Below are 26,803 nucleotides of genomic sequence, written 5' to 3'. Positions count from 1 at the left end.
GACTCGAACTCACAGTTTTTGGTTGGAACAATCTTTGGTTGGAAGTGAGGGATGCTTACCATCCAAACAATTCCCTCTCGTCTACTTCCCTTCCATTTAGTATTTGTTGTTCATCTTTTTCTTATGAAGATACTTTTAAAGAAGAAAATTTTACACAAATTTCATAGTGATAAGAGCTAATTACATCATATCCATGTTCTTTTTCGAATTACAAAAATTTCTTAAATTTGGTGGAATCTGAATACATTTCAAAACGTCTCGATACATCGCATTTCAGTTTTGGGTACATCGCTCAACATTCCAATACATTGCGTCTATGTTTCGGATACATCACTCAATGTTGCGATATATCACGTACGTCCTGATACATCGCGTATAGTGATGTATCTAATCGATACATCGAGTAAAATTATGTATTACGTTCTGATACATCGTGTGCAGTGATGTATTGACCGATACATCGCGTAAAGTGATGTATTACGTCCCAATATATAGCGTAAAGTGATGTATTAAGTCCTGATACATCACGTATAGTGATGCATCCGACCGATAGGAGAGAGTAGGAATTTTGTAGGAGTAAACTTTTTTAATGGTAGGAAATTTTTGAGAATATGATATATAAGTTGTGTATTTAAGTATTTTTTTTCTTTTAATAATTCATCAACCTTTCTTTTACCGAATTCATCAAGTGCTTATTATCAATTTTAACATTCTTATCCAAAAAAGTAATTAGTTATCTCCTTCCATCCATGTTTACTTGTTCATCTTTAACTTGGTCAACGACGAAGCCAGTTTAGTTAAAGATGTTCAAGATTTAGTATATATGGAAAAAAAATAATTTGTAACCCAGGGGCAGAGTCACATAGGCTCCAGGGTGTCCAATTGGACACCCTGCATCGAAAAATTATACTATATATACACATAAAATTTTGACTTTATATTGGTATATATAAGATTTGTACCCTCTGAAATAACAAAGTGATGTGCAGTGTAGTTGGCAATAGCTTGTGCAATCCTACTCTTTATCCCGATTTGATTCCCCGCAGGGTTGTTTTCTTTTTCTGTAATTATTTTGAGTTCTTGAATTCAATTAAGTAAATAAACATGCGTAGTTTTAACATAAAAGTTCAGTAGCTTGGTGGTTAATAGTATCATGAAGGTCTCCAAGACCCAAGTTCAAATCCCTCCTCTACTAAGTATTTTTTTTTCAATTAAAATTGAATTATTTCTTTAAATTTTAATACATTTTCCTTGTAGAATAAGATTTCCTTAAATTTAATACTTTTTCTTGTGGATTTTTATCAATTAAAATTGAATTATTTCCTTAAATTTTAATACATTTTCCTTATGGAATAAGATTTCCTTAAATTTTAATACTTTTTCCTTATGTAATAAGGTTTTCTTTCTCTATAAATAGGAGACTCATTTACCCAAATTATATCACAATATTATTAAGAATAGAATCTCAATAATTCTCTACTCTGTTTTTTCTTCTCGTTTCTCTTAATTTTTATAACAAAAATAACCAACTTAATATTTTTGTTTCAAGTTTCAATAGTTATGAGGAATTATTATAATAGAGTACCAAAAAAAAGTTCGACTTCTCTAAGTCAACCAAATAAAGAAACAACGGTAGATCAATTAGAGATGTTGTCACATTCTTCTCAAAAACAAAGGTTTGATTTAAATACTCTAAAAATGACTTGCGAAATCGAATGGATGATGAGTTTTTAGACGGTTGTATGGTGCCTTATGTAGAAAAGAAAGTATTTCGTACTATTTCTAATGAGTCTATTATAAAAACGTTTCAGGATATGAAACTTCGTCGAGTACAATTGTAATAATATATTTAAATTATGTTTTCAATAGTAGTTTATTTTCTTTATGTTAGTTTTTGACTTTATTACACTTGTAATTCTATTAAAAATATTCCTATATTTAATTAAATATTGCTTAACTTGATTATTTGTTTTGGTAATTTAAATTGTTGTTTTTTTAAAAAAAATTACTATTAAAAGTTTGGACACCCTTCATTAAATTCCTGGCTACGCCACTGTTGTAACCTATATACTTTGTATAATAATTTTCTCTCTCTCTCTATATATATATATATTATAAATTTTTTACAAAGGTGTCCGACTGACCGCTTTGAGTTATATGTGGTTAAGCCATTGGGCTTGACACACCCTTTAAGAAGCAATAAATAAAATGATATTTTATTATATTATCCTTAATTATTGCAATATACAAAAAGAAGCTCCTTCATTTGTTTTATGCAATTAATTGGCACACAAGGATGATTGAAATTTGTGAACACTTAGTTGGAACAAACATAGAAAAGAGCCATTGGGCACATGCCATAACATATGAAAAAATTAATAAGAGAACAAAAATGGTTAGGAAACAGGTGGGGGATTGCAGTTGGGAGGTGGACTGTTTAAAATTTTCTAAACAACATTTATGTGGACTAATAAAGCATATTATGTTAATTAAACAGCTATAGTAATGAAGTGAAAGACACTTTTTTTTAATTTATTTGGTGTAGAGGTAAGGCGTAGCGAAGCCAAGATTTTTACTAAAGTTGTTCAAAATATGAAAATTCAAACACACGAAGAGATTTAATGTGGTTCAACATCTATTTATATACATAAAAAATAATTTTAACCATATATAAAATGTTAAATCTGAACCCCTCAATCTTATCTGGCTCTGTCCGAATGTAAGGACCAAAAAATTGGAGAGGGGACCATAAGCCTAACTGCATTTTCTTACCTAACAGCCTCACAAAAGTTGGATACTACTTTTGTAGGATGATGTTTCATAATTGAAACATGTAGGAGAAAGCAATAGGGGCATGGTGGATATATTATTCATGGGTATCGTATGTCAAATTTTATCATTGAAGTATTCGATATCTAAAATTTACTGACTATATTAATCTGAACTTATAACGAATAAGTTTAACATAAGAAAATTAATAAAAGGCTCATAACTAAAATAAAATATTTTTAGACTCAAATTTCGAATGATCTCAATAATTCCACGATATATAATTAATTTCTTAATGGTCCATGAATAACACGTACTATTATTTGAAAGCTACACAAAACTTCTTCAATCTATCTGACTTTCCCTTAAATAATTGAGTAACACTTGGCAGTTCCCCACTGGTCCAGCACTTGTGCCCCTCCTTTATTTTGTTTCTTCTAATCTTCAAGTTGCAAAATATTTTTGTTATTTAAAAGGTACAGCATAATATTGATACTTTTATTCAATAGCCATTTAATTCTCTTCATTAGAAATTTGACTTTTGAGCTCAAGTGATTATTATTGAATGGGTGGTTAATGAGATGACCTTTTGACAAATTAGTACTCCTTTTACGTGGTACTTTTCAAATTTCGAGATTAAATAAGTCTATTTTTGATCGTAAGTTTTTTATAATTTTTTCAAACATTTTGAATTATCAATTATTGTGACTTATAATACTTTTTACGTAGTTTACAAATATATAAATTTCATTTAAAAAATTGAAAATTTCATGCGTAAATTTCCGATCAAACTTAAACTGTTTTACTCTCAAAAAATGAAAAATATCACATAAATTGAGACATAGGGAATAATATATATAAAAAAAAACCATGTTTATTGTCTTTGTTTCTCTCTCTTTATTGTCATTAATTAAATTCATATAAATGTTGGAGCATTTAGTAATTTCATGAGATGGTTTTTCTCATCTCTAAATCAATATAATAATATACTTCTCCGTCCAATAATAATTGTCCACTTTTAACTTAGCACACCCCTTAAGAAACTATAAATAGAAGAGTAATTTTACTATATCACCCTTTAATATAATAAATACAATGTCTTGGAAAATGTAATAGGGAAACGACTATAATTAATGATAAGGGTAAATTAGGAACTAAGTGTAAAATTATCCATAAATTTCATAAAGTGTACAAATATTGTTTGACATCTATTTTTAGTATGGTGGACAAGTATTGTTGGACGGAGGTAGTAACATGTTTTTCTTCTTATAGAGAAAACTCGTTGAACTTGAATTATGCTACATATTTTTTCCAATCCTATTTACCATTTGAATATAAGAAAAAAAATGACAATATAATGATATCTTCTCATGTATTTTATTTACCGATTTGTTATATTATTTCGTATTGATCTCTTGTAGAAAAAAAAGAGAGAATATATAACTAAAATAAAATTTATAAAGAACTGCAAAATCAAATCTCCTTAAATTCATTCTCCTAATTATTGCGGCGCGAAGTCTATTTACTTATCCCCTTAAGTTAAATTATGTCCTTTGCAATGAATTATTATAATTTATAAACGTTTTGCAGCATATTATTATCGGAATTCCCAAAATTGGATATAGTAGGGAGAGGTGAATTTAATTACTAGTTGGCTAAGACCTAAGCAATAGACTTGCCCATTTCAGATTTGAACTCCTTAACAGTTTCACCATTTAAATTTTAAAATTATGTGTATAGATTGTACATACTTTATACTAAATATAGAGATATATACACAAAATGTATTTTGACCATATTGATAAATTAATTGGTTGAACAGTATATATCCGTAACTTTTCCTTTAAATTTTGACCTTATTAAAAATATTTTGAAAAAAATAGTTTCTACGTCAGAAATTGAAACCGCACTCTTAGAAAACTTAGGGCAACTCATGGTTATTCTTAAGCAAAATCTTGGTGATTCCCAGGATTTCTTATGCGATATTGATCAAGACTTGTCTTAGCAACGCGTTTTCGTGATTTGTTAATGGACAAATCCTGAGAAATTGCTAGGTTTTTTTTCAGCTTTCCGATTTAAATTCTATCAATTTATTATGATTTGACTACAAATTCTAATAATCATCTTGACATGTTTGGTAGAAATTCATCAATTCATTTTTTCTTGAAAATTGTTGAGAGCAACTCCAAATAATATCAAATTGGATACACACACAATATTGTATAATTATGTATAAGGTATATACGAATATAAGTGAGTATAAAGACATTTTATACACTATTATACAAGTTTATATATGTATAAATTATAATATTGTATAAGCATTGTTGTGAAAAAAATGGGTTATGTGGATGTAATGCGAATATTTTTTATTAGATCATATATTTTTGTAATTTTTTTTTTAAGGTTTAAGTCATCGATGACCCCTTATAGTTATTTGCATAATTCACTTAGACACCTTAACCAAGACTAGTATTTATTGAATACCTAAAAGGCTAAAATATACAAAATGTGTACCTATTAAACATAAATTGTGGATGTGACAAAAAATATGAATCTCACAAATATTAAGCGTGTGAATGGATCGAAATAATATATTTTTTATTTATTCTTATTAAAAAACTTGTACCTTTTTTCTTTTATTGAGCAGTAATAACTATTTTTTAAAAATTTAAAAGTGATTTCTTAATCAGCAAAAGAAAGTCATAATCCTCTTCCCCATTTTCATTTTTTGCTCAAAACTTCTGCACTTCTTTTCTCCATCTCCAGTTCTCAAACTTCTATATTATTTTTTTGCTTTCTGGAAAAAGTAATTGTTATATTTTGAAAACTCAATAATATATTTGTTATTAGGATCATATATGGGGTAGTATTTATGAAATATCTCTTTTGCTTTTGAGCAACTTTCACATATAGCAAACACAAAATTCATATTTGTATGTTATAGCAAAGTTTGCATATTGCACTCCATAGCAAACATATAAATGTATAATTCGCTATACATATACAAAAAAAACAGTTTGTATAATTCGCTATACATATACAAAGAAAGCAATTGTATAATTCGCTATACATATACAAAAGAAAACAGTTGTATACAAAAGATCAATTATATAATCTGTGTATGTATAAAACGAGAAAGAGAGAAAGGCAAAAGAAAACTGGACAAGAAAATATTTGTATTGTATAATTATAAGTGTATAGGACAAAAATATATGTATTTGTATGTGTATATACATTTTTCTCTCACTTTATACAAACAGAAGCGTAATTTATACATTTCGTTTCTGTTTGTATAAGCGAGAGAGGCGAGCGAGATTTGGGAGAGTGGAGAGCGAGATCTGAAAGAGGGGAGAGAGGAGAACGAAAATATATGTATATATACAATTTCCTCTCGCTTTATACAAACACAAACGCATTTTATACATTTGTGTTTGTATAAAAGCGAGAGAGGCGAGCGAGACTGTCACCAAGCAAGAGTGGCGAGCGAGATTCCACCAGAGAGAGTGGCGAAAATAGCAATAATTTGCTATAGGGTACAATTAAATCAAAGTATATTTATTACATTTAATTTGAATTAATAGTTTGCTATTATGTACAATTATCCCTTTACTATTTCTTTCCAAAATCCTAGCAGGCCCATGGGCTTATGCAACAGTCACCAGAGTCCAACTATTGGACCGTTTATCGTTTTGGACACGTTCATCACTGAGCAGTATATCAAACAGAGAGAGTACTAAAGACTTTTGTTAGGTTGAAAAACAAATTATTCCTGAACACTCAACATGGATAAAAACAAGGCATACTATGATTATTTCAATGAAATATAAAATAAATTAATTACGAAATAAAATATTCTTTATCCTTCGTATCAATACGAACGACCGGGAGGAGAAAGATTCGTAAATTAGTTGCTTAAGGTAGTTGTACCATTAGAAGATCCATTGGTACCGTTTACGGCACATAAAATCGGAGAAGAAAAAATTGAATTATGCGGAAAAAAGACAAGTGGCGGGATTTATGCAATACAAAAAATAAAGAAAGTTTTTTCTCCCTCCTTGCTGTTGGAACGGCGATCCGTTAAGCGCGCTTTCTCTCACTCACGAGAAAACGGAGAAGACAATCATCGTCTTCCTCATCAACTTTTCTTTCTTCTCACTCTTTTTCAACCATTATAATACTTATACTTCATAATATATGATATTTATAAACTTTCCTTTTTAAAAAATTAATTAATTTTGGTTGCTTTGTTACCATATTTTGCTTTTTGGTATATTTATTTATTTGATTAATTCTGTCCATGGATCTGAAATTGATACCCGTGAGTTTTTTTTTCTTCTTCTTCTTCTTCTTCTTCTTCTTTCTAAAGGCTCTGTTTCTGTTTGTTATGCTTTTTTGATGAGCATTGAATTTTGTGTTTTTTTTTTGTGATTGTGATAGAGGAATTTGTGTAGAATTCGGATTTGTAGATCGCCAGCTAGCTGCATTTGTGTGTTGTTTGACGTTCAGTAGTTGGAAGTCGATTTTGTTGTGTGGATATTTCTTCGAAATAGAGCAGGGGATTTTGAGATCATGGACAAGAAGAAGTATCCAATTGGACCGGAGCATTACACGCTTTTCGAGGAGGTAGGGCAAGGAGTCAGTGCTTCGGTTCATCGTGCCTTATGTATTTCTCTCAATGAAGTTGTTGCCATCAAAATCCTCGATTTCGAACGCGATAATTCCGATTTGGTACGATTCCTCTATTATATTTCTAGCATGTTTTGTTGCTTATAAGGAAAAAAAAAATGAAATGAAATTCGACATTTCTGGTAAATTGTATATGAAAAAAAATGAAATTCGACATTTTTGCCTACTTTGAGGTTTAGGTTATCTCAGTAGCTTCTGAAAATGAAGAGATTAAAACTATATATATATATATATATATATATACCAGAATCGAGTAATTAGCTGCTCTGGCATTTTGGTGGATGATAAAGCTGATTATAGGATCAATTAAATTTCTGATTCCTTTTTTTGCAACTCATATCCAGAATAACATCTCGCGTGAAGCACAAACAATGGTCCTAGTTGATCATCCCAATGTTCTTAAATCACATTGCTCATTTGTTAGTGATCACAACCTATGGGTTATCATGCCTTACATGGCTGGAGGTTCCTGTCTCCACATACTGAAGGCTACTCATCCAGATGGCTTCGAAGAGACCGTCATTGCAACAGTATTACGGGAAGTTCTAAAGGGTTTAGAATATCTTCATCATCATGGCTTCATCCATCGTGATGTTAAAGTAAGTCCATTTCTTTGCGTATATCCATTACTAATGCATAGGCTGATTTTCTTTTATGTATTAGACGATAGAACATATAAATTCATGAGGTTTCACTTTACAAGTCTTATTTGACGATTAATAAGAATTTTGTGTTGGCACTTCCATTTGAAACTTGCTTCACTAGACATGATCTGTACATACAGGTGTTTGACAGTTTCAGTAAATGTTACTCGAATTGAACATGGAAACTGATTCCTTTGAAGAAACTTTAGCATACCTGTTCCACTTAAGATCCCATGGAAATATGATAAAGGATAAATCTAATTCATGGTTGGAATCACCTATGTTAACACCCAAATGTCTCTTAAAAAAACATTCTTTCCATTACCATGCCGAGGTTGATATCACGCACTTGTGTGATTATTGCAGGCTGGAAATATTCTCATTGATTCACGAGGTGGAATAAAGTTGGGAGATTTTGGTGTCTCTGCTTATTTATTTGATTCAGGTGATAGGCAACGTATGCGGAACACATTTGTTGGAACTCCTTGTTGGTATGCTCTAACCCAAGAGAATGCTTCTGGAATTTTTATCTAAGTTTTCATGATTTATTCAATGGTTGATAACCTTCGAACTTTTGATCTATTCTGGTACTAATTACTGTGGACAGGCGAGAAGCTGAGAATAAGTGCATGCATAAAGTGTACATCTAAAAACTAAGACGTTAAAAATATTGATGAAGATGTCGCTCATATTGCACCTTAATGTTTTCCATAATTTAGATTTCTTTTACAGGATGGCACCGGAGGTCATGGAGCAGTTGCATGGTTATGATTTCAAGTAATGCTTCTGGTTAATTATTTACTGTTTTCATCCTAAATGTGTACTTCTATTTGAAGGAAATCTTTTTTTCTTTTTATCCATTTTCATTCACAGAGCTGATATTTGGTCCTTTGGCATAACTGCATTGGAACTTGCTCACGGCCATGCTCCTTTCTCAAAATATCCTCCAATGAAGGTGAATATTGTTAGTGATTCTTTTCTTGAAGTCCTAAATATAAAATAAAAATGCATTCAATATTCTATACTTATCAGGTCTTACTAATGACATTGCAAAATGCACCCCCTGGCCTTGATTACGAGAGAGATAAGAAGTTTTCAAAGGTAACTCAATAGTATTGATTGTTTAATGATAATGTTATTTGCACGTTGCTTATACTCCTTTTTTCCTTCTGTAGTCTTTTAAGCAAATGATTGCTAGTTGCTTGGTGAAAGATCCTTCAAAACGACCTTCAGCCAAAAAATTGCTGAAGCATCCGTTCTTTAAGCAAGCAAGGTCCAATGATTATATAGGTAGAACACTGTTGGAGGGTTTGCCAGCACTTGGAGATCGCATGAAGGCATTGAAGGTGATTAGTTGTGCCTCAATCTGAGTTTCCCCACTTTAGAGCCACATGATACTTCATCCAGATGATAATATTGTATCAGCATTTCTATGCTAATAATAGTTTTTCCTAACCTAATTGTAGAGGAAAGAAGAAGACATGCTAGCACAAAAGAAGATACCAGATGGGCAGAAAGAAGAAATATCACAGGTTTTCTGTCATAACCAATTTCACGAGAAAACTGAGATTTTGATATCTGTATAACATAATGTCTTTTATTTATTGCCTTATGCATAATGAATACCTTACATGTTTACGTTAAGTGTGCATTAGGAAATGAGATGTTTTTCTTCTTAAAATTGCTTATATATGGAAAATAAATGGAACAAACAAGAAAGGACAGGCAGTATTTTCCAGAGGTAATTCATACGACTAGACTCACTGGTTCATCCCAGTCAATTTTTCATATGTCAACTGCTTTTAAAATTTGATATACAAAATGGATGTAGGAAAATCTTTTCAACAGCTTAACCACAAACAGGGTACTAGCAGGTTGCAAGGGGAGAAGTGTTTTTAGAGGAATTTTATTTAGTTAACCAGATAATATCTTAAAATGTTTTTTGATCAAGGTAATGCATTTTAACATAGTTTTGAAAGACGGACTTTTTAGATCCTAAGAAATTTACCCTTTGTGTTAAGTTAATGCTGCGAACTTAAACTCCCTATATTTTTTAGGATCGCCACCTTATAGGAAATTTCTGAACTCCGAGGTGATTGTTTGATAACATTGATTATTAAACCCCCATAGAAGTATCTTTAATTTTTTTGGGAATACCTACTCCCAAGTTTATAAGAGAAAGAAGAGAAATTATTCTTCATCTAGCAGGATAGCAATACACGAATTTTTTCTTAAAGCATTGACACTTGTTTTAGAAGTTGTTCCATGCCATGTTTCCCTTACTTTTTTCGTTACTATTTTCGCTTCAAATTCTTTTTGCAGACCTTAATTTTGGTACATCATTGCAAAATTCATTTTTATCTTTGAAAATTAGATCTTACTGTGCCTCAATGCTATATGCAGAATGAATATAAACGGGGGATTAGCAGCTGGAATTTTAACCTTGAAGATTTGAAGGCACAGGCTACCTTGGTACATAAATCTATTCTCTGATGCACATGTACCACAGTATTTTCAACCATATGCTAGTTTCTTAATGTATACAAATTGAGATTCTTGGTTAATGGGTAGTTTCTCAAGCTCAATTTTATTGGCCTCTTCAAATGAAATTGTGAAACTTGCTATGAAATGAAGAATTTCCGCCTAGATTGTCCACATTGGAAATCTTTTCTTAATCAGCATAGCAAAAGCAAGTTCAGGAGCATTGTGTTTACTAGTTCTTTTTTTTCAATTGTTTTCGCTTTTAGATTCCAGATGAGGAGATCCTTGGTGACAAGGACCTAGGTGGGAGTTCGAATTCGCTGTCTGGGCTTGACATTCCAGGGAAACAGCTAAATAAGTTTCAGCATCAGTTCTCCTTCTCAAGTCAATATTCAGATGCTACTGAATTTGTATATCGTTATCTCCTTTATTCGATATGATATGTTGCAATTTGGGGTCTTTCCTCTAATATGATACATCTCTCAACAGGACAGTAACAATCCATCTGCCCCTCCTTCACCTGCCACCCAGAATGTGGCTTATAACATGTATGTCATCCATCCAATGTTGAGAGTTATTACCATTACTCTTTTATCATGTATTTTTAATGCTAAATATCAAGAATAAGAGCACATCATTAAGTTTGCTAGTATCTGTAGCTAAACATTCCTTTTCTTTTTTGAACATTTCAGAACTAAATGTGAGAAATCTGATGATGATTTAAGCATTGCCGGTTCATTTCATGATCCTCAACTTTCACAAAATTCTTCACCATGCTATGACAATCGCATGGAATTGAATTTGGTGGGAAAAGGTGAACAAGTGGCTGATGCAAAGTTATTCGAGGGCATGCCTGTAAATTCTCGCCAGAGGTATGACACAATTTGCTCAATGACTTGAGATATTTTTTGAGGTATTTGTATAGATTTTTAGCCTCGTGAAACATTACTGCACGATGTCCATATCCAATGTTTTAGCATTTTTTTTTAACTTGTTAAATTTAGCCTTCCCAGACCCCACCTAGTGGGATTTCACTGGGTATGTTGTTGTTGTTAAATTTAGCCTTTCTTGCTCCAAGCAAATTCTTTAACTTGGATTTATGCTGTTAGCTAATTGATTTGTTTGGATAAGGAGCTAGTTCTTTGACATTATCAATCTTGTATTAAGAAGTTGTTAGTATGTGTCATTATTCATTTGAAAAGTGAGACTTAGAAACAACCATGAATAATATTGTCGATGAAGAAGGTTTCTGCCAGGAAGTTCTAAGAAAGCAAAAGGCAATCCGTAAACTGAATGAGGAAAGAGGAACCTAATCAAAGAACTTTTACATTGAAATGTACTCTTGTTCAACTGGAGCTCTGTCTGCCTTGTGGTTTGATTCATTTGATTAAAGCTTGTTCTTTACTAACACAAAGAATTTCAGGGCATTGTAGCAGTAATTAAATCGCATAATTGACTTCTGACTTTCCTTTACCTTCTAATTAGCAACATTCTTAGCTAGCTTGTTTAACATCCACGATTTAAGCAGTGCCGTGTTTTTTCCAAGTTCCTAAATTTGCTTGTTTACTCTTTGTGATTAGTGATAAAAGTCAATTCCAAAATGTATCCAGTTGCAATGGGACTTCGGTTCTTCAAACAATAGATGATGTACCAACTGAAGTAATCAGTAAACATTGTAGAACCTCAGGTAAGTATCGTGATTGTTAATGGCTTTTGATCTTAACAAATAATTTTTCAGTATATTAGTTTCTGTAAGAAATAATTTTTCAAAATATTCTTTTTTTTGTTTTGTTTTGTTTTGCTTTGTTTTAATATTTTCTTGCTAAATCAAAACTGTATTTAGCAGCTAGCAGTGAAGATTTTGATGAGAAGACTAAGGGTCATGTTGTTCAGCAAAGAGGACGTTTCAAAGTTACGTCAGAGAATGTCGACTTGGAAAAGGTGAATGCATAGATTTAAGTTTTCATTTTGCAATAAATTTAGGAACTCCACCTATGTGAGTTTTGCAAAGCACAACCACAGTTCTAAACACAGATAAAGGAGGACAATTATGAGCAAGTCTGTTGCCAACATAAAAAACAGTCTTCAGTAATGTTTTAGATACTGAATGAAATAGATACAGAGGTTTTATATGACCAACCACAACTAGCTTTTTTGAGTTGCGATGTAGTTGATTAATATATCATATATTATATGCACACACATTGATATCCTTCCTCACAAGAAATAATTTCTTCCTACAGGTAGGTGCATCTCCAATGCTACACAAGAGTCAGAGCTTGCTGGTTGGTTTCCCTATTTTTTCTAAATACCTTTTCTAACGGATGGACATATTTCTTTTGCTCGCTAAGTGCTTAGTTTGTAAGCTAATTCCTTATTTCCTTTCAATAGCGCTTAGCTCATACAAATACTATAATATTGGCTAAGTAGACATTGCTATGTCACTGTTGTATCTGTTCGGCTTTTCTCTTTTTTTATTTTCTATCGCAATTTCCTAAACAAATGTCATGGATCATGTAGGTGATGCCACAAACTCTTGCTGCTGCTCAACCATTACCACTTGATGCTACACCACCAAATCTTCTTACACCATCCCATTTTCCAGCGTTGCAGAGTATTTTAGAGGCAAATATTCTTCAAAGGGTAAGAATGGATCTACCATTATGACGCATTAGTTTTTCAGTTTTTGTTTATCCAACGTCTTTTCCCCCTTCCTAAACAGGAAAGTATTCTTAGATTGATGAGGCAAGTGGCCCTTGGAGACACTGCGGGTATGAACAATCAATGCCTATTGAAATTCATCTATTGTATCCCTTTGTGTTGGTCACATTTTTATCCTTTTCTACCAACATTGCAGTGGATGCTGGATGCATGCCATTAAATTCGCTTGGTGTGGAGAAATCGCTGGTATGAGCTTGCATTATAGTCTTTCAACATCCATTTGCAATAAAAACCATTTAAGTGACTTTTGCACCTTTTTCGTATCAATATCAAGTATATCTCCTTCCTCTATTTCTTGTAGTTGGAGGTTGCTCATGACAAAGAGAAGGAATTAATTAGTGAAAACACTGAATTGCAGTGGAGGTATCATCGTTACTCAGTAATGCCATATGCCTATATTGAAGATTGTATCTTCTGCCATTGAAACTAGTATTTCCTTGATATACAGGTTGATACGTGCTCAAGAAGAACTTCAAAAATACAAAGCAGAAAACGCTCAAAATAACTCTTGAAATAGGAGACTGCATAGGGGATATCACAATCTTTGTAGTTCGGATTACTCAAGTGGCATACATTGATGTTATTGAAAAACTGTAAAGGAGAAATGATTAGTAGCAGCAGGTTATAATTTTGATTTGTACATTATGTTTATAGTAGGCAGTGAGATGCTGGTTTTATTATCTCTATTTATTATTACTGCATTTACTCGACCCGTTCTTGTATACGTTAGTCCAAACTTTAGTGAACCCAGTCCTTGATAATAATACCAACTGTTGTATTTGAATGAATTCCTGAAGATGTTAGTCCATTTTATTTACTTACAGCCTGAGAAAATTTGTGGCCGGAGGTAGCTATGTTGCTCAAATTCTTCAAAAAAGTTAATGGGTGTGTGTTGGATTAGTGTATTTTTGGAGAATCCAACACGGATGCGAAATCCAACACGGAATAGTCTTTTCTGTCAGCTGAAGTTATCCACTCTCATGTTTGGTATCTTCTTGATTGTGTTGGAATCTTAAACAGTCTGTTTGGACGGGCTTATAACTTATGACTTATAAGTCAAAAGACAAAAGTTGAAATTTTAAACTTATTTTGGCTTAAAAACAAACACATAAATATTCTTTTATTTTACTCAAACACTAGAAAATGGTTTAAAACCATCTAAAGTAAGTCGATTCAAACAAACTCTAAATCTTGTCATTTGGTTCGATTTTGTGAAGATGTTATATTCCCTTCAGTTTCATTCGTAAAATGAGTAAAACAAAATGTTGTTTTGTCAAATGGCGGAATAATTAAGAGTTGGCTACATAATTGTCATAACTTTTGCATTTTTCTTCATAAATAGCAGAGTTTATATCAATTTTAACATAATATAAAATTCTACAGATAAATAACTAAATGAGGTCTACTAAAATCAGGGATTTTCATAGTTATTCCTTTTTCTGAAGAAATAGTTGCTTATTTCTTCAGTCTGCTTTGTATATTATTACACGACGGTTGGACGGTGTATATATAAATATTAATGGTTATTAAGAAAATGAAATTTTCATTCCGTACAAAAAAAATGTTGACTCTTAGATTGATAATAATATAAATTAAGATATTACATTATACGTGATATAAATTGCTACTATGCCATTTACATATGCAATATTATTTCAAATATACAATTTACATACATACAATATCTTGATATATACTGCTTATATCAATATATATATATATACACACACACAATATATGGCATAACTATTTATATAATATCGATTAATCATATATACATATGATTATTATTTTGAGCAACTTTCACATATAGCAAACATAAAAATAATAGTTGTATGTTATAACTATAGTTTGCATAATTGTGCTCCATAACAAATTTTATGTTTGCTATGGAGCTTTTGATTTGTATAATTCGCTAGATACATCCAATTTTATACGAATTGTTCAATTTTGTATAAATTCATTTATACATTGTAATTTGTATAATAAGATCTGTATTTGTATAATTATAAGTGTATAGGACAAAAATATATGTATTTGTATTTGTATTTGTATATACACTTTTCTCTCGCTTTATACAAACACAAACGCATTTTATACCAAAATGTATAAAATGACTAATTGTATACCGAATCAGATGACAAAAAAATGGGATGTTTGTTGCGAATTACAAATAAAATAAACTATGGTTATAACATTTAATTTAAATTAATAGTTTGTTATTTCATACAATTTTCCCTATTATTTTTTGTCGAAAATGGTTTTAATCACCTGGACAATTACGTAAGAAGCCCAACTATAAATGGGCTCGTTAGTGGGCCGATCAGTGAGTTAACTTTCACTTGAGGGAAGTTTATGAATTGGTCACGTGAAAGCCACGCGCTGTATATATTTGTTTGAGAAGTGCAAAATTTCTCGATTTCTTAAATTCCAAAAACTTGTAAAGCAAAGGAGTAAGAGCCGATCCAGCATTGGGAGTTTCTAGGGTTTGGTTTTTCTTTCTTGTTGTAAAGCTCTCTTTTTTACTCCTAATTCGCAGGATGAAGCTCACTGTGAAGACTCTCAAGGGAAGTCACTTCGAGATTAGGGTTCAGCCATCTGATACGGTTAGTTTTTTATTTTTTTGCGTTCATTCTATGTTATATGATTTTGCAGTCGTTTTCCCTTTTTGTGTGTGTTTATGTACATAATTACAACATTGATGAACAAAAAAGAACAACTTTAGTTATTGCGTGCGTCTTTCACAATTTTGTTCTGGTTTAACACTTACTACATTGGTTATTTGATTGGAGCTGTTGATGGTGTTGTGGTTGTGCCTTATCTGATACCTGTAAATACAACAAGTTCATGAGAATTTTATAGAATCCTGGTTGTTTAGATGTCATGTGTCACCCTTTTATTTTAAATTTTTATATCTCTAGGTTAGTTAAAGCTTATTGGTTTGTAGAAGGTCCTAAATTTGTCCTTTATGTTTGGAATTTGAATCAAAAGTACCCGTTACATAATAATTGGCGCACTAATTGTCGTATATATAAGTGGTCCAGTTTTAGTCTTTACTAACTTTTTCCGTCAAAGTCTAACGTGAAACCAATCACGTGCCCAGCCCCAAAACTTAAAAAGAAACAATCCATCTTCTAGCCAGGGGCGTATCTAAGGGGGTGAAGCTGTTCACTCGAACCCCCTCGGCAAAAAATTACACCTTATATATAAGGTAATATTTTTATTTTTTAGGTATGTATATATATAGATTTTGATTCCCCTGAATACACGACTAGAGGTTGGTTCAGTGGTTTAGGTGATTCAAAATCACCTTGAGGTTTCTAGTTCAAATCCCAAGAGCTACATTTTTTTCTGAACCCCTGTAGTGAAAATCCTATATCCGCCATTGTTTCTAGCAGTGGCCAGTGGGATGGTCTTTCCGGCGAAAGGGATGGTGGATTTATTTAACCACACCATTGCTTCTAGCAGTGGCCAGTGGGATGGTTTTCCGGCAGAAGGGATGGTGGATTAAACCACGGATGGAATGATAACTTGGGATTAATGAAGGGAACAATGAGTGAAAGTGGCCGTATCTTAGGAAATTTTGTTTTGGTGATACCTCATAAATTTTACACCTTCCTCTCGTTATCTGTCTCTATCAATGCGTTTTACTAGATCTGAATCATTTGGATTTGGGTTCTGTTTTCTAGATTCAAAGTGTTATTATACTTCACTGCTTATTAGGATACTGGAGGAGGAGCAAATTAATTTCAGCTGTAGAAGAGTATAGAAGACGTAGCACGACCAGGCTTGATTACTTGGTATTCTTGGGTTCATTTGTGACAAATAAGCAACCATCCTCCAATACCGAGAACTAACAGGGCTACGAGAATTCAATACCCATGATTTTATTCATTTAGTAATGTCGGGAATCCAAAAAAAGATAAAAAGTAATGTCAGGAATAGTAAGACAACTCCAACTCTTCGAATGGTTCATGTTGTTTCTTTGCAGCAATAAAAAGAAGTTAATCTGATGAATTGGAGAAACTGGGACTAGCTTTTTTGCTTATTGAAATCTGTAAATCTTCCCTTTCTTGTGGCTAGTACTCCTGATCGGTTCTTTCTTGTTTTAAAAGATTTGGAGCAAGACATATAAGCCAAACATGTCCTCTCCACTAGTCTTAGACAGAAAAGGTTACCAATGACTGAATGTGTTGTATACTTGGAGGACTATTAGTGCTCCACAAATATATAAGGGACTATTTTGATTCAAAGCCTAAACTTGGGGCCAATTTTTAGTTTTATCTCGTCGTATAACTTCAGAATGCATCATATTTATCAAAACCTTACAAGTCTAGTTTCCAGATCTCAGATCATTTAATTGCTTTGAGCTATAAATGTTGGGGCCTACTCCTAATTGGTTAGTCATTAAAAATTATTTTCTATGTTATGTAATGGGATATCTTGTGTTTGTAGATTATGGCAGTCAAGAAGAACATTGAAGATGTACAAGGAAAAGATAATTATCCATGTGGGCAGCAGTTGCTGATTCACAATGGTAAAGTGCTGAAGGATGAAAGTACACTATTGGAAAACAATGTCTCTGAGGATGGTTTTCTTGTTGTCATGCTTAGCAAGGTATGTCTATAGATCTTCAGATTCCCTTTACTTGTAAATTTTCAGCCTATAACTTTACACTTTTATTGCCCCTAATTGATTGAGTTTTGATATCTCCAATGCTAAACCTGTGACTCCAACAGAATGTGTTTCTTGATCTTATATCTATTTATGTGTTCTTTGCAGAGCAAAACTGCTAGCTCAAGTGGGACAACATCTGCTCAGGTATTGTGTTCAAATTAACCATTCAGGATTTCATTCAACGGGCTGGTTGTCTGGTTTCTGAGAATTACCATCTTAATTTTTGTTTGTCTGGTTTCTGATAATTACCATCTTAATTCTTTTGTTCGTCTGGTTTCTGATAATTACCTTCTGGATTCTTTCTTTCAGCAGCCAGCTACTGCCGCAAATCCTACTACAACACCTGAAGTGATTCCGCCATCACAGTGAGTTGCAACTTTCACTATTTACTATTGCTTATGTTGGATCTGCCCCTGATGATGTAAATGATGTGTAGGGTCCCAAAAGATGTTGTGTCAGCTTCGGATGCTGCGGCTGCTAGGTAAAATATCATTCCTGTGTATTAGAAATCTGTTGCATTTTATTTGTCTTAGTTTGACTCAGCACAAAGTTTAAGAAAATAAAGAAATTAATACATCTTTTACATTGCTGCAGTCTTCCAGCTGATGATTATAGTCAAGCTGCATCAAATCTAGTTGCTGGCAATAGTCTCGAGCAAACCATACAACAACTTATGGATATGGGTGGTGGCAGCTGGGACAAAGAGACAGTTACTCGTGCACTTCGAGCTGCTTATAACAATCCTGAAAGAGCTGTTGATTACTTATATTCAGTATGTTCCGGGTCTACTTCACTTCAAAAAGGTGGAAGGGATGCACAAGTTTGTTTGTCTTTTGTGCTTTGACAGGGACTTTTTTTTACAGGGAATTCCTGAAACGGCAGAAGTTGCTGTACCAGTAGCCCGGGGTGGGGTTAATTCTGCTGCTGCTGCACCTACTGCTGCGCCTACTCCACCTTCTTCTGGCGCACCTAATTCTGCTCCTTTAAATTTGTTTCCTCAGGTCTTCCATAGCTTCCCTTAATAATAGTATTTTGTCCTTCTCCTTATGTGGTTATCTAAGCTAGAGCCATTACAGGAGAACGTTGCTGGTGCTGGCAGTGCTGGTCTTGGATCCCTTGATTTCCTCAGGAACAACCAGCAGGTGGGTTCTGATCATTAGATTTTCGTTTTCGCTTTTGTCTTTAGTTCTAGCTTTTGGACTCCTGATTTGAATTAATGAGATTACCTCTTGACTCTTTCATCATTCCAATTCATAAGTTTATTCTGGATATTTCTCGTGTATAAGTTGCTCTACACCCGTAATCCTCTGCAACTCATGGTTGTCTTGTTATTTGTTTCAGTTCCAAGCTTTACGTTCCATGGTTCAAGCTAACCCACAAATTTTACAGGTAATTACTGTTCTTCACTATTTTCTTTGCTTTGTTTCTTGTGTTGTCTCTGTCTGAATGTACAAGTTGGATGTTCTATTGTAGCCTATGCTTCAGGAACTAGGAAAGCAAAATCCTCAACTTTTAAGATCTATACAAGAGCATGATCAAGAGTTTCTTCAATTAATCAATGAACCTGTGGATGGTTCTGACGGGTTAGTTGCTTACTGTGTGCTATTTGCCAAGCTAGAGTTAGAAGCATCATTTTTATATATTGTCATGATCCTCCTAGTGTTTCTCCTCTCCAGACTGAAATATGTTTTATTTTCAATTATATTGTGGTCAAGTATAAAAGGATTTTTATCATTTTGCCGTCCTAAATCATGTTTGTATTTAAAATCTTAGGGAACAAGGAAAGAGAGAAAAGCTGTTTTTGGCTTTGAGATTTAAAATACAGATCTGCTACATATGAATTATTGAGTGCTTTTCAATTTCTATGTTTTAGGGACATGTTTGATCAGGCTGAGCAAGAGATTCCCCACACAGTTAGTGTCACTCCAGAAGAACAGGAGGTGATTGAGCGGGTATGAGACATCACTTTAACCTTAGTATCTCTAAGAATTGCAGCTGTTCATAGATATTTTGTAATGTTCATTAACTAATTTGTTTGCTCATTTGCAGCTGGAAGCAATGGGTTTTGATAGAGCTCTTGTCATTGAAGCTTTTTTGGCTTGTGATCGCAACGAGGAACTGGCCGCCAATTATCTGTTGGAGCATGCAGGAGATTACGAAGATTAAGTGGCAAAATATGCCAAGCAATATTCTTTGGTACACAAACAGGTCTTGAACTGTTTTTAGTACTCGAGATTGTTTGTAAAGGAGGTTTTACTTAAAATTATTGGATCCAATTGATCTTCCCAATTGGGAAGCTTAATTTGTTAGCTTTTTTTCTTCTCATATACACTCTGCTTGCAAGATCAAAATCCCATGTGTTTAGACGCAACTCGGTGCATTTCTATGCAAGTTTGATTAACTTTGTCAGTTCTTAAAGCATCTTAGCTAATGAGGACTTTAGCCCCTCTTAATATATATATATACACTCATAGTCAGTACTCAAAAAATATATATTAGGCTTTAGGACTTCCTTTGAAGTTCATCTTTGATGAAAAATCTTTGGTCATCATTAAAGAGGGCCAATCTATCAATAGGTGAAGCGTGCATTTCAACATGCTTAACCATCTGATATTCAGTACGTTGCAAGAACCTTTGCGTCTCACGTTGTTTAATTGTACGGTAGAAGACATTTCTATCAAAAGCTTCCAGTGTGACTACTTTATTACACAATTAAGATTTTACTTTATCATGGTTAAATAACTAATGCATTTTCAACTTACATTTTGTTTCATTTTTTACTTATGAAAAATCACGGCGTGTTTGTTTTATCTTAAACGGCATTCATTGATATATTGGATGTTCTGCCATGCACCTCCATATGAAACAACGCTAGCACCTCTTAGTATAAAAAGAATTATTTTATATTTCTTGGATAGGTAACATATATAAATTTCTCTAATTATATTTCTTGGATAGGTAACATAAATAAATTTCTCTAATAACTGATTAAAAAAAAAACCAGTACTACATTTATAAAAGCAAGCCCATATTTATTACCACACAATACGCGTATGAAATATACAGTTGAATAAAATCACTGTGGCATCGTCTTGCACACCATCCACATGACAGAAAAGGAGCATTGAAATCCTTGCATTAAGGTAGTCCTGTTCCTATTAAAACATTGTTCAAACTTACTTATCATATTAGTAGTAACTGTAACATTCATTCCTTCGATTACTCAGAACTCTCTGTCCGGAAACAGAATTGGAGCAACCTGAGACCAGATGAACAGAGCTGCAGTTGCCCACCCGGTCACAATCCTGACCCAGACAGATGGCCACCCAACGTCCACTAAATTTCCATTCTCCCCCACAGAGGTTGACCAACCTGTAAGAAGCATTGCAGAGTACATACTAGCGAGAGAAAAGATAAGGTGGAAGAAAGAATAGGAGTATGAGACTGGCTTAGATCTCTCTTTTTCTTCCTCCTCATCGACCTTGTCCAATGGTAGCAAGGGCTTCCCTGCACCTTAAACAGAAGAAACAGTTCTTTAGAAAAAAATCATCTCCCAGATCTATTGGCACCAACTGCTAAACTAGTAGAATAGGTTTAGAGTAACTTTCAAAGACTAATATGAACTTACTTTACTAACACAACCAAGCCTTGAACAAGTATAAGCCATCAGATAACACAAGCACACCAAAATGGATAATGAAAGGTAAAATTAGAGTCCAACAAAATGAAAAGTTATATTGAACTATCAATGCAGTCCAGAGCTCTATCAAATGTCAGCAAATTTAATTGATCATATAAAGATTCGGGACTCTATCAGGTTTTAAGGACAGAGTTTGAGGAACATGACATACAAGTTACTACCAGTGAGAATGAAAGAGCTGTAACATCTTAATACAGTAAACCCTCCGAAATAGTGGTAACTAACCTGCACGTGGTGAGCTTGGAGGAGAAAGCAGAGTTGTAGAAGAGCCAGCACGAACAGCAGAGTAGACAACAGATAGAACTGTTGTTAGCAGCCCTAATGCAAGTGTGCCACTGGAAACAGCCTTGGAGTGCTTATGTAGACCGTTGCACTCATAATCCCTAGGTTCACTTGCAAGTGCACTGTAGCAAAGGTATGTACAGTACAGAGATAAAACTGATGCAGGTAAAATACTTCCACCTACCTACATTTGGAAAATTTGATCTCTGAGAAAAGGAAAAAGATCCAGAATATTGAACTCATTATTCTGACATAAAACATAGCAGTAATTTTTAAAGTGAGACAGATATTTCATTTACAACAGCTGGTCATTCAGAGGTAACTGGTAAGCTTAAATACCTCAAAATAAACAGATCCTGAGCACAGATCGCGTAACCTATTCTTCTCTTTCAGTAGAAACGCTGACATAGTGTGTGTGAATGATTTAACAGTCGAACAGGTATTCTTTTCTCATGCATCAAATAATGGCAAAAGGTTGCACCTCCAGAAGGAACCTTTTAATATCAAACCAAACTAATTACAACCTTTAGGAGGAGTTTATTTTATTTATTGGGGTGGGCGAGTTGGGTGGAATGAGACTTAATAACAGAGATGTTTCTATGGGAGCTGCCTGGAAAGGTTGCATCATTTCAACACAAAGATTTAGAAATATCCCCAGCTATGAGTCATTCAAGAGAGAAGTATTGGCAAGAGGTAGCTCCAACTCTGATCATCCTTCTCCCCACTCTCCAAAGGAATTGTGTTGCATCTATCTACTTGCTCCTGCTGTTACCTAGATCATCTTGACTAGTTAAAGACGTTATGTTTTCATTAATGATTACTGCTTAAGGATTATGAAGGACCAAGTTGAGGATGAACCCAATATGCTAGTTAGCAGCTAAATGTCTTGGTTTAAGCAATTCCACTTGGACCATACATTTAGCGTGATTCTTCAAATATAAAGTGGTTTCCTTGCAAAACAATGTCACATGAACATGAAGGGTGTGCTTGGTATGGAGGAAAATATATTTTTGAATTTTCTCATGTTTGATTAGTCAAAGATGCTTTGAAAAATATCGTCTCTAGAACACAATTTCCTTAAAAATGACTTTCCTATTGAAACTAGGGAAAACAAGTTCCATAAGTGAAATTCCAAGTTCACTGTCTCCTCTCCACCAGCTCAACCATAACCCCTACTCCACACCCCATCCCATCCCATCCCACCTGAGATCTTACAGAAACACATGAGGCACCACTATATTTGAAATTTAGCATCCCTTATCATTGAAACTACCAACAAACCTAACTATTTTCTTCAAATTACTAAGAATAAACATTTCCTCAAGATTGAAAGAAAGCATTAAAGTAATCATGAGAGTACTTGAAGATATGATAAAGAAAATGCTAACATGAAGAGAGATAATGCAGCATATGTTAACATCAAAGCAAAGCTTTCTAGCTTCCATGATCTGCAGTAAGCTCAACTACCAAAACTTACTGATCTGCTTTGTCTAGTAAAGCCACATTTTTAGTATTGCAATCAGCACAAATGGAGGTATCAGATGAAAAAAGCAAATGAATGTATAAGAAGGTGGCATGTTTGCCAGCAAAATTAGGGCTAACAAAAGTTTTAAGAATAAGGAAGTACTGTGCAATAAAGGAAATAAATATACAAAACCTACCGATGGATGCAGCGTAACAACAGCAAAGCCGAAGATCAATATAAGGGTCATCACTATAAAGAAAGTGTTAAGCCCACAATCCTGTCCAGATGGAGTGAAAAAGTGGAAGAGCAGTCCGTTGAATGCAAAGGTAGCCACATAACATACAAGTGAAACGGCAAGCAATGCCACATACCTGTAAAACAACACAACCAACCAAGAGTAGGAAGAGAGATTAGAGTGAGGAGGGTAGCAAAAACAGCAAAAATAACTATGCAATACATATGACAAAACTAACCAGAACTGCTCATCGTATCCAACCCATTTGTCATTCCAACTGTGCACAAAATCCAACAAGAGCACAACTTGCACAAGGAGAAATAGTCCGGAACCAAACTTGGAAATTGTCTCTGTATTCACAAATAAATACTCAGGTGCAAATCCATGTGTATGGGAAATAGAGTTTGAAACTTTGTACAATAGTTTAACACATCAATTACAAAAGGACTCTTAAGAAAAATAGCTCATCTTACCATAGAAGCTGATGATTCCATTTGGAAGGAAAAACATGAATATTACCATGAGGCACCAGCAAATGATTTTCATCATCCAACCACCATGGTGCATACTGTCACGTGGGTCTTTCTGGTTCTTTACACCAATCATTAAGATTGCTAAAATAGTGAAAAATAGGAAGTTCCCCAAGCTAACCCGAAGCACAGCATCTGTTTCAAACCATTCTCTGTTTGGTGTCGTGTGAAAGCTATTAATCCCTGCAATATAATCAATGGGTAAAGATTCTTGGAAGATTATACAAGCCACAAAGAGTAAAACTACAATATCATCCAGCCTATACCAAAATCAAGTTTGTAGACTTAAGGCGCCACAAATAAGCTCACAATATCACCTCAACAAGTTGACTGGGGCTGGAAGGGCCAATAGAGAATGAGACACACACACACACACACACACACACAAAATTATTTCAACCTAAATACTTGGGTAAAGCTCAACATTGCTTACTCTTCCATGCTGCTTTCATCAACTTCAGAGAAGCAACTCTAGATTTTATTTGTTTCTAATCGTGTTGCACATGAGCTATCGTGCCATATCTTCCTTATCTATCTCGGAAAATAATTTTAAGGCTTAGGCTAAGTGTTCAATTCTAAGTCTTCTAAAATTACCACTGGAAGGTCTTCCAATGATCAGACATTAGCAAACAAAGAACAGCTTGCCAAAGCATCACTACAGCAACAACAGCATACCCAGTGACCACAAGTGCGGTCTGGGTAGAGTGGTGAGTGCGCAGTCTTACCTACCTTGTGCAAGTAGAGAAGTTATCGATAGAGAAAGCTTCACTATAGCTAAGCAAATAATTGAAGACTCACAACTCACAAGCTCGACTCCAGGAAAGCAAACCCATCAAGCCAGAAGAGTATCTGGCCATTTTCATAGACTAAATATGTAATTTCCTTTACCCTTCATATATTTTCAAAAAGAAAAGAGTTTCACCATAGGTTAACTGATGCAAACCGAAGTAACAAGGTCAGTATCAGGAGTCGGAATGTGGGCTATCTTGGATATGGAAGCTTTCAATCAATAACAAAGAGCTTAAAAATGTCACGAAAGAGTTATCAAAAAAGCTTATAAAGTCCACAACATGCTCAAACGGATTTATGAGGGAAGTGGTGACAATCAAGGAGGTCATCAAGGGCATTGGACCATTCTTCCAACTATCATGAGCTTGGAGGACTTAAAAGAAAGCATGGAAGGAAGACTTCAAAGCCACTAATATGCTCAAGTGACTATTTTTTTTATGATTTGGTCATTCAAATTATTTGATTATTTTTGCTAGACTAGTATAAATAGTCTTGAAGTCTTTCAAATTAGGGTTAGCTAGTTTTGGATATTGAGCACTATTTTGTGAGCTAAGATTATGCCTTTTTATCCATTTTATCATAATTGAAAAAAATAAAAACCTTACATGGTATTTTCTCCATTAAAGGGGCAGCAATCTCCCTAAGAATCCACGAGACAATTAGGGACAAAGCAAAAAGACCACAATAGGCAATCCTTGCAGAACGTCGGCTGATCCCAGACACTACCGTACGGCAAGCATCACAAGCGCACGCCGCACAACATGACGCAAGACAAGAAGCCGCCCACATCTTCACCAAATTCTAGCTTCTCTACAACGATTGTTCGATAACAAACCCTGAAAATCCCAAAATTATTCCTTTGTCATTCATTTTTTCCCAAAATTTCAATCGATCAATAAATTAAATGAACTACAATTCATGTAGTAATAATTAATATAGCAACAGGTAAAATTAACCAGGGAGATCATCTTTCTAGTAAACCCTAAGTACAAGAACGAAGAAAAGCGGCAAAGTAACTACTAATCAATATGCGATTTGTGATTAATAAGTTCATCGGACGGTTTACCTAGTTACGCCGGAGAAAGGAGACGACGATGATCGCGATTCGCAAAACGATTAATACGGGAACTTTCTACGCTCTTCTGTACGCCAAATACCAAAAGAGAAAAAAGAAAAGAACAAAGACGATGCGTCTTGCTGTGTTGGATGACGAATGTTCTTTGTGGTGGGGAGGGGGGTCCACGCGGGGTAAGTGGCACAAATAACCGATTTGCGTACCCGTTTAAAGGCATAACCAAATACTATAAATTTTAGCCCCTTTATATTAGACGTGTGAAATTTGGCTTATGAAAAGACATAATTTCACCCTTCAGATATTTGGTTTACTAGAATTAAATTGTACACACGTTACTTTTAGGTTCGAACACTTTAAATATTGCTTTATTTTGTTTAAAATTCGATCGATTTATAATCTACTTCTGATATGTGAATTTAGATATACAAATTTAACCATACAATGAAGAAGAAGAATATAAGGAATTGGAGGAAAGAAACTTGTAATATAATGAGGTAAATTACGATGCTACTAGTATATGTATAACGGAAAAGGGCCAAAAATACCCTTTTCGAATAATCCAGGGTGTTTTTAGCCCTTTTCCGTATATATAATGTCATTTTTACTATATTAATGTAATTACCTAGATTTCAACTTTTAAGACGAAAAACTCGTCATGAGTGAGTACTTCTTATATGTATATAACACGAATCTAATTAATTGATCTAGTAGAGAGAGAGAGGAGGAGAGGGGGGGGGGGGGGAATA

At 33.9% G+C, this 26,803-nt stretch overlaps 3 protein-coding genes and 1 non-coding gene across 10 annotated transcripts; 3 read left to right on the top strand and 1 right to left on the bottom strand.

The window, feature by feature from the left end:
- Positions 1-7,011: 7,011 nt before the first annotated feature.
- Positions 7,012-14,109, top strand: LOC102594058 (serine/threonine-protein kinase 26). Of its 5 annotated transcripts, XM_015306190.1 has the most exons (21): positions 7,012-7,090; positions 7,210-7,500; positions 7,803-8,057; positions 8,469-8,593; positions 8,835-8,879; positions 8,976-9,057; positions 9,135-9,203; positions 9,278-9,448; positions 9,569-9,634; positions 10,506-10,574; positions 10,850-10,993; positions 11,073-11,131; positions 11,276-11,455; positions 12,164-12,270; positions 12,427-12,524; positions 12,827-12,868; positions 13,104-13,226; positions 13,306-13,354; positions 13,441-13,490; positions 13,606-13,667; positions 13,753-14,109. In XM_015306190.1, exons 2-21 carry the CDS (start codon positions 7,342-7,344, stop codon positions 13,814-13,816), a joined length of 2,019 nt encoding a protein of 672 aa, XP_015161676.1. In that variant the 5' UTR covers positions 7,012-7,090; positions 7,210-7,341; the 3' UTR covers positions 13,817-14,109. The 5 variants fall into 5 exon arrangements, with proteins under 5 accessions (XP_015161676.1, XP_015161678.1, XP_015161679.1 ...); XM_015306192.1 differs by lacking the exon at positions 7,012-7,090 and having other exon boundaries at positions 7,109-7,500; positions 12,194-12,270; XM_015306191.1 differs by lacking the exon at positions 7,012-7,090 and having other exon boundaries at positions 7,110-7,500; positions 12,430-12,524.
- Positions 14,110-15,724: 1,615 nt separating this feature from the next.
- Positions 15,725-20,385, top strand: LOC102593740 (ubiquitin receptor RAD23b). 2 transcript variants are annotated; one of them, XM_015306188.1, is made up of 12 exons: positions 15,725-15,910; positions 17,760-17,921; positions 18,087-18,125; positions 18,294-18,346; positions 18,418-18,462; positions 18,576-18,753; positions 18,845-18,982; positions 19,058-19,123; positions 19,323-19,370; positions 19,455-19,564; positions 19,855-19,933; positions 20,031-20,385. In XM_015306188.1, exons 1-12 carry the CDS (start codon positions 15,845-15,847, stop codon positions 20,145-20,147), a joined length of 1,101 nt encoding a protein of 366 aa, XP_015161674.1. In that variant the 5' UTR covers positions 15,725-15,844; the 3' UTR covers positions 20,148-20,385. The 2 variants fall into 2 exon arrangements, with proteins under 2 accessions (XP_015161674.1, XP_006341431.1); XM_006341369.2 differs by having other exon boundaries at positions 18,291-18,346.
- Positions 20,386-20,969: 584 nt separating this feature from the next.
- On the bottom strand, positions 20,970-26,179 carry LOC102593199 (probable serine incorporator). Of its 2 annotated transcripts, none has more exons than XM_006341368.2 (7): positions 26,049-26,179; positions 25,588-25,818; positions 24,137-24,376; positions 23,902-24,013; positions 23,625-23,799; positions 21,913-22,147; positions 20,970-21,494 (listed from the first exon to the last, which is right to left on the bottom strand). In XM_006341368.2, the coding sequence occupies exons 2-7, from the start codon at positions 25,769-25,771 to the stop codon at positions 21,205-21,207; spliced, it is 1,236 nt and encodes a 411-aa protein (XP_006341430.1). In that variant the 5' UTR covers positions 25,772-25,818; positions 26,049-26,179; the 3' UTR covers positions 20,970-21,204. The 2 variants fall into 2 exon arrangements, with proteins under 2 accessions (XP_006341430.1, XP_006341429.1); XM_006341367.2 differs by having other exon boundaries at positions 20,989-21,494; positions 21,907-22,147.
- Positions 26,180-26,580: 401 nt separating this feature from the next.
- MIR7988 (microRNA MIR7988) lies at positions 26,581-26,644 on the top strand. The gene has a single exon (NR_127154.1). It is a non-coding gene; the product is annotated as a microRNA MIR7988 (primary transcript).
- Positions 26,645-26,803: the final 159 nt, after the last annotated feature.

Source organism: Solanum tuberosum, unplaced genomic scaffold (genome assembly GCF_000226075.1).
Source record: "Solanum tuberosum cultivar DM 1-3 516 R44 unplaced genomic scaffold, SolTub_3.0 scf00026, whole genome shotgun sequence".
Lineage (NCBI taxonomy): Eukaryota > Viridiplantae > Streptophyta > Magnoliopsida > Solanales > Solanaceae > Solanum > Solanum tuberosum.
Note: the sequence above shows the minus strand (reverse complement) of the source record. Positions and strands in the feature narration are given on the sequence as shown.

Bases quoted from the DNA above. Each gene is read 5' to 3' on its own strand.
- LOC102594058 (XM_015306190.1), top strand. From the start codon at position 7,342: ATGGACAAGAAGAAGTATCCAATTGGACCGGAGCATTACACGCTTTTC. The intron at 12,525-12,826 runs GTGAATGCATAG...TTCTTCCTACAG, and splicing joins AGAATGTCGACTTGGAAAAG to GTAGGTGCATCTCCAATGCT. The intron at 13,227-13,305 runs GTAAGAATGGAT...CTTCCTAAACAG, and splicing joins AGGCAAATATTCTTCAAAGG to GAAAGTATTCTTAGATTGAT.
- LOC102593740 (XM_006341369.2), top strand. From the start codon at position 15,845: ATGAAGCTCACTGTGAAGACTCTCAAGGGAAGTCACTTCGAGATTAGG. The intron at 17,922-18,086 runs GTATGTCTATAG...TGTTCTTTGCAG, and splicing joins TTGTTGTCATGCTTAGCAAG to AGCAAAACTGCTAGCTCAAG. The intron at 18,463-18,575 runs GTAAAATATCAT...ACATTGCTGCAG, and splicing joins TCGGATGCTGCGGCTGCTAG to TCTTCCAGCTGATGATTATA.
- LOC102593199 (XM_006341367.2), bottom strand. From the start codon at position 25,771: ATGTGGGCGGCTTCTTGTCTTGCGTCATGTTGTGCGGCGTGCGCTTGT. The intron at 24,014-24,136 runs GTAAGATGAGCT...TTGTGAATACAG, and splicing joins TGGAATCATCAGCTTCTATG to AGACAATTTCCAAGTTTGGT. The intron at 22,148-23,624 runs GTAGGTTTTGTA...TTCCAAATGTAG, and splicing joins TTGTTACGCTGCATCCATCG to GTAGGTGGAAGTATTTTACC.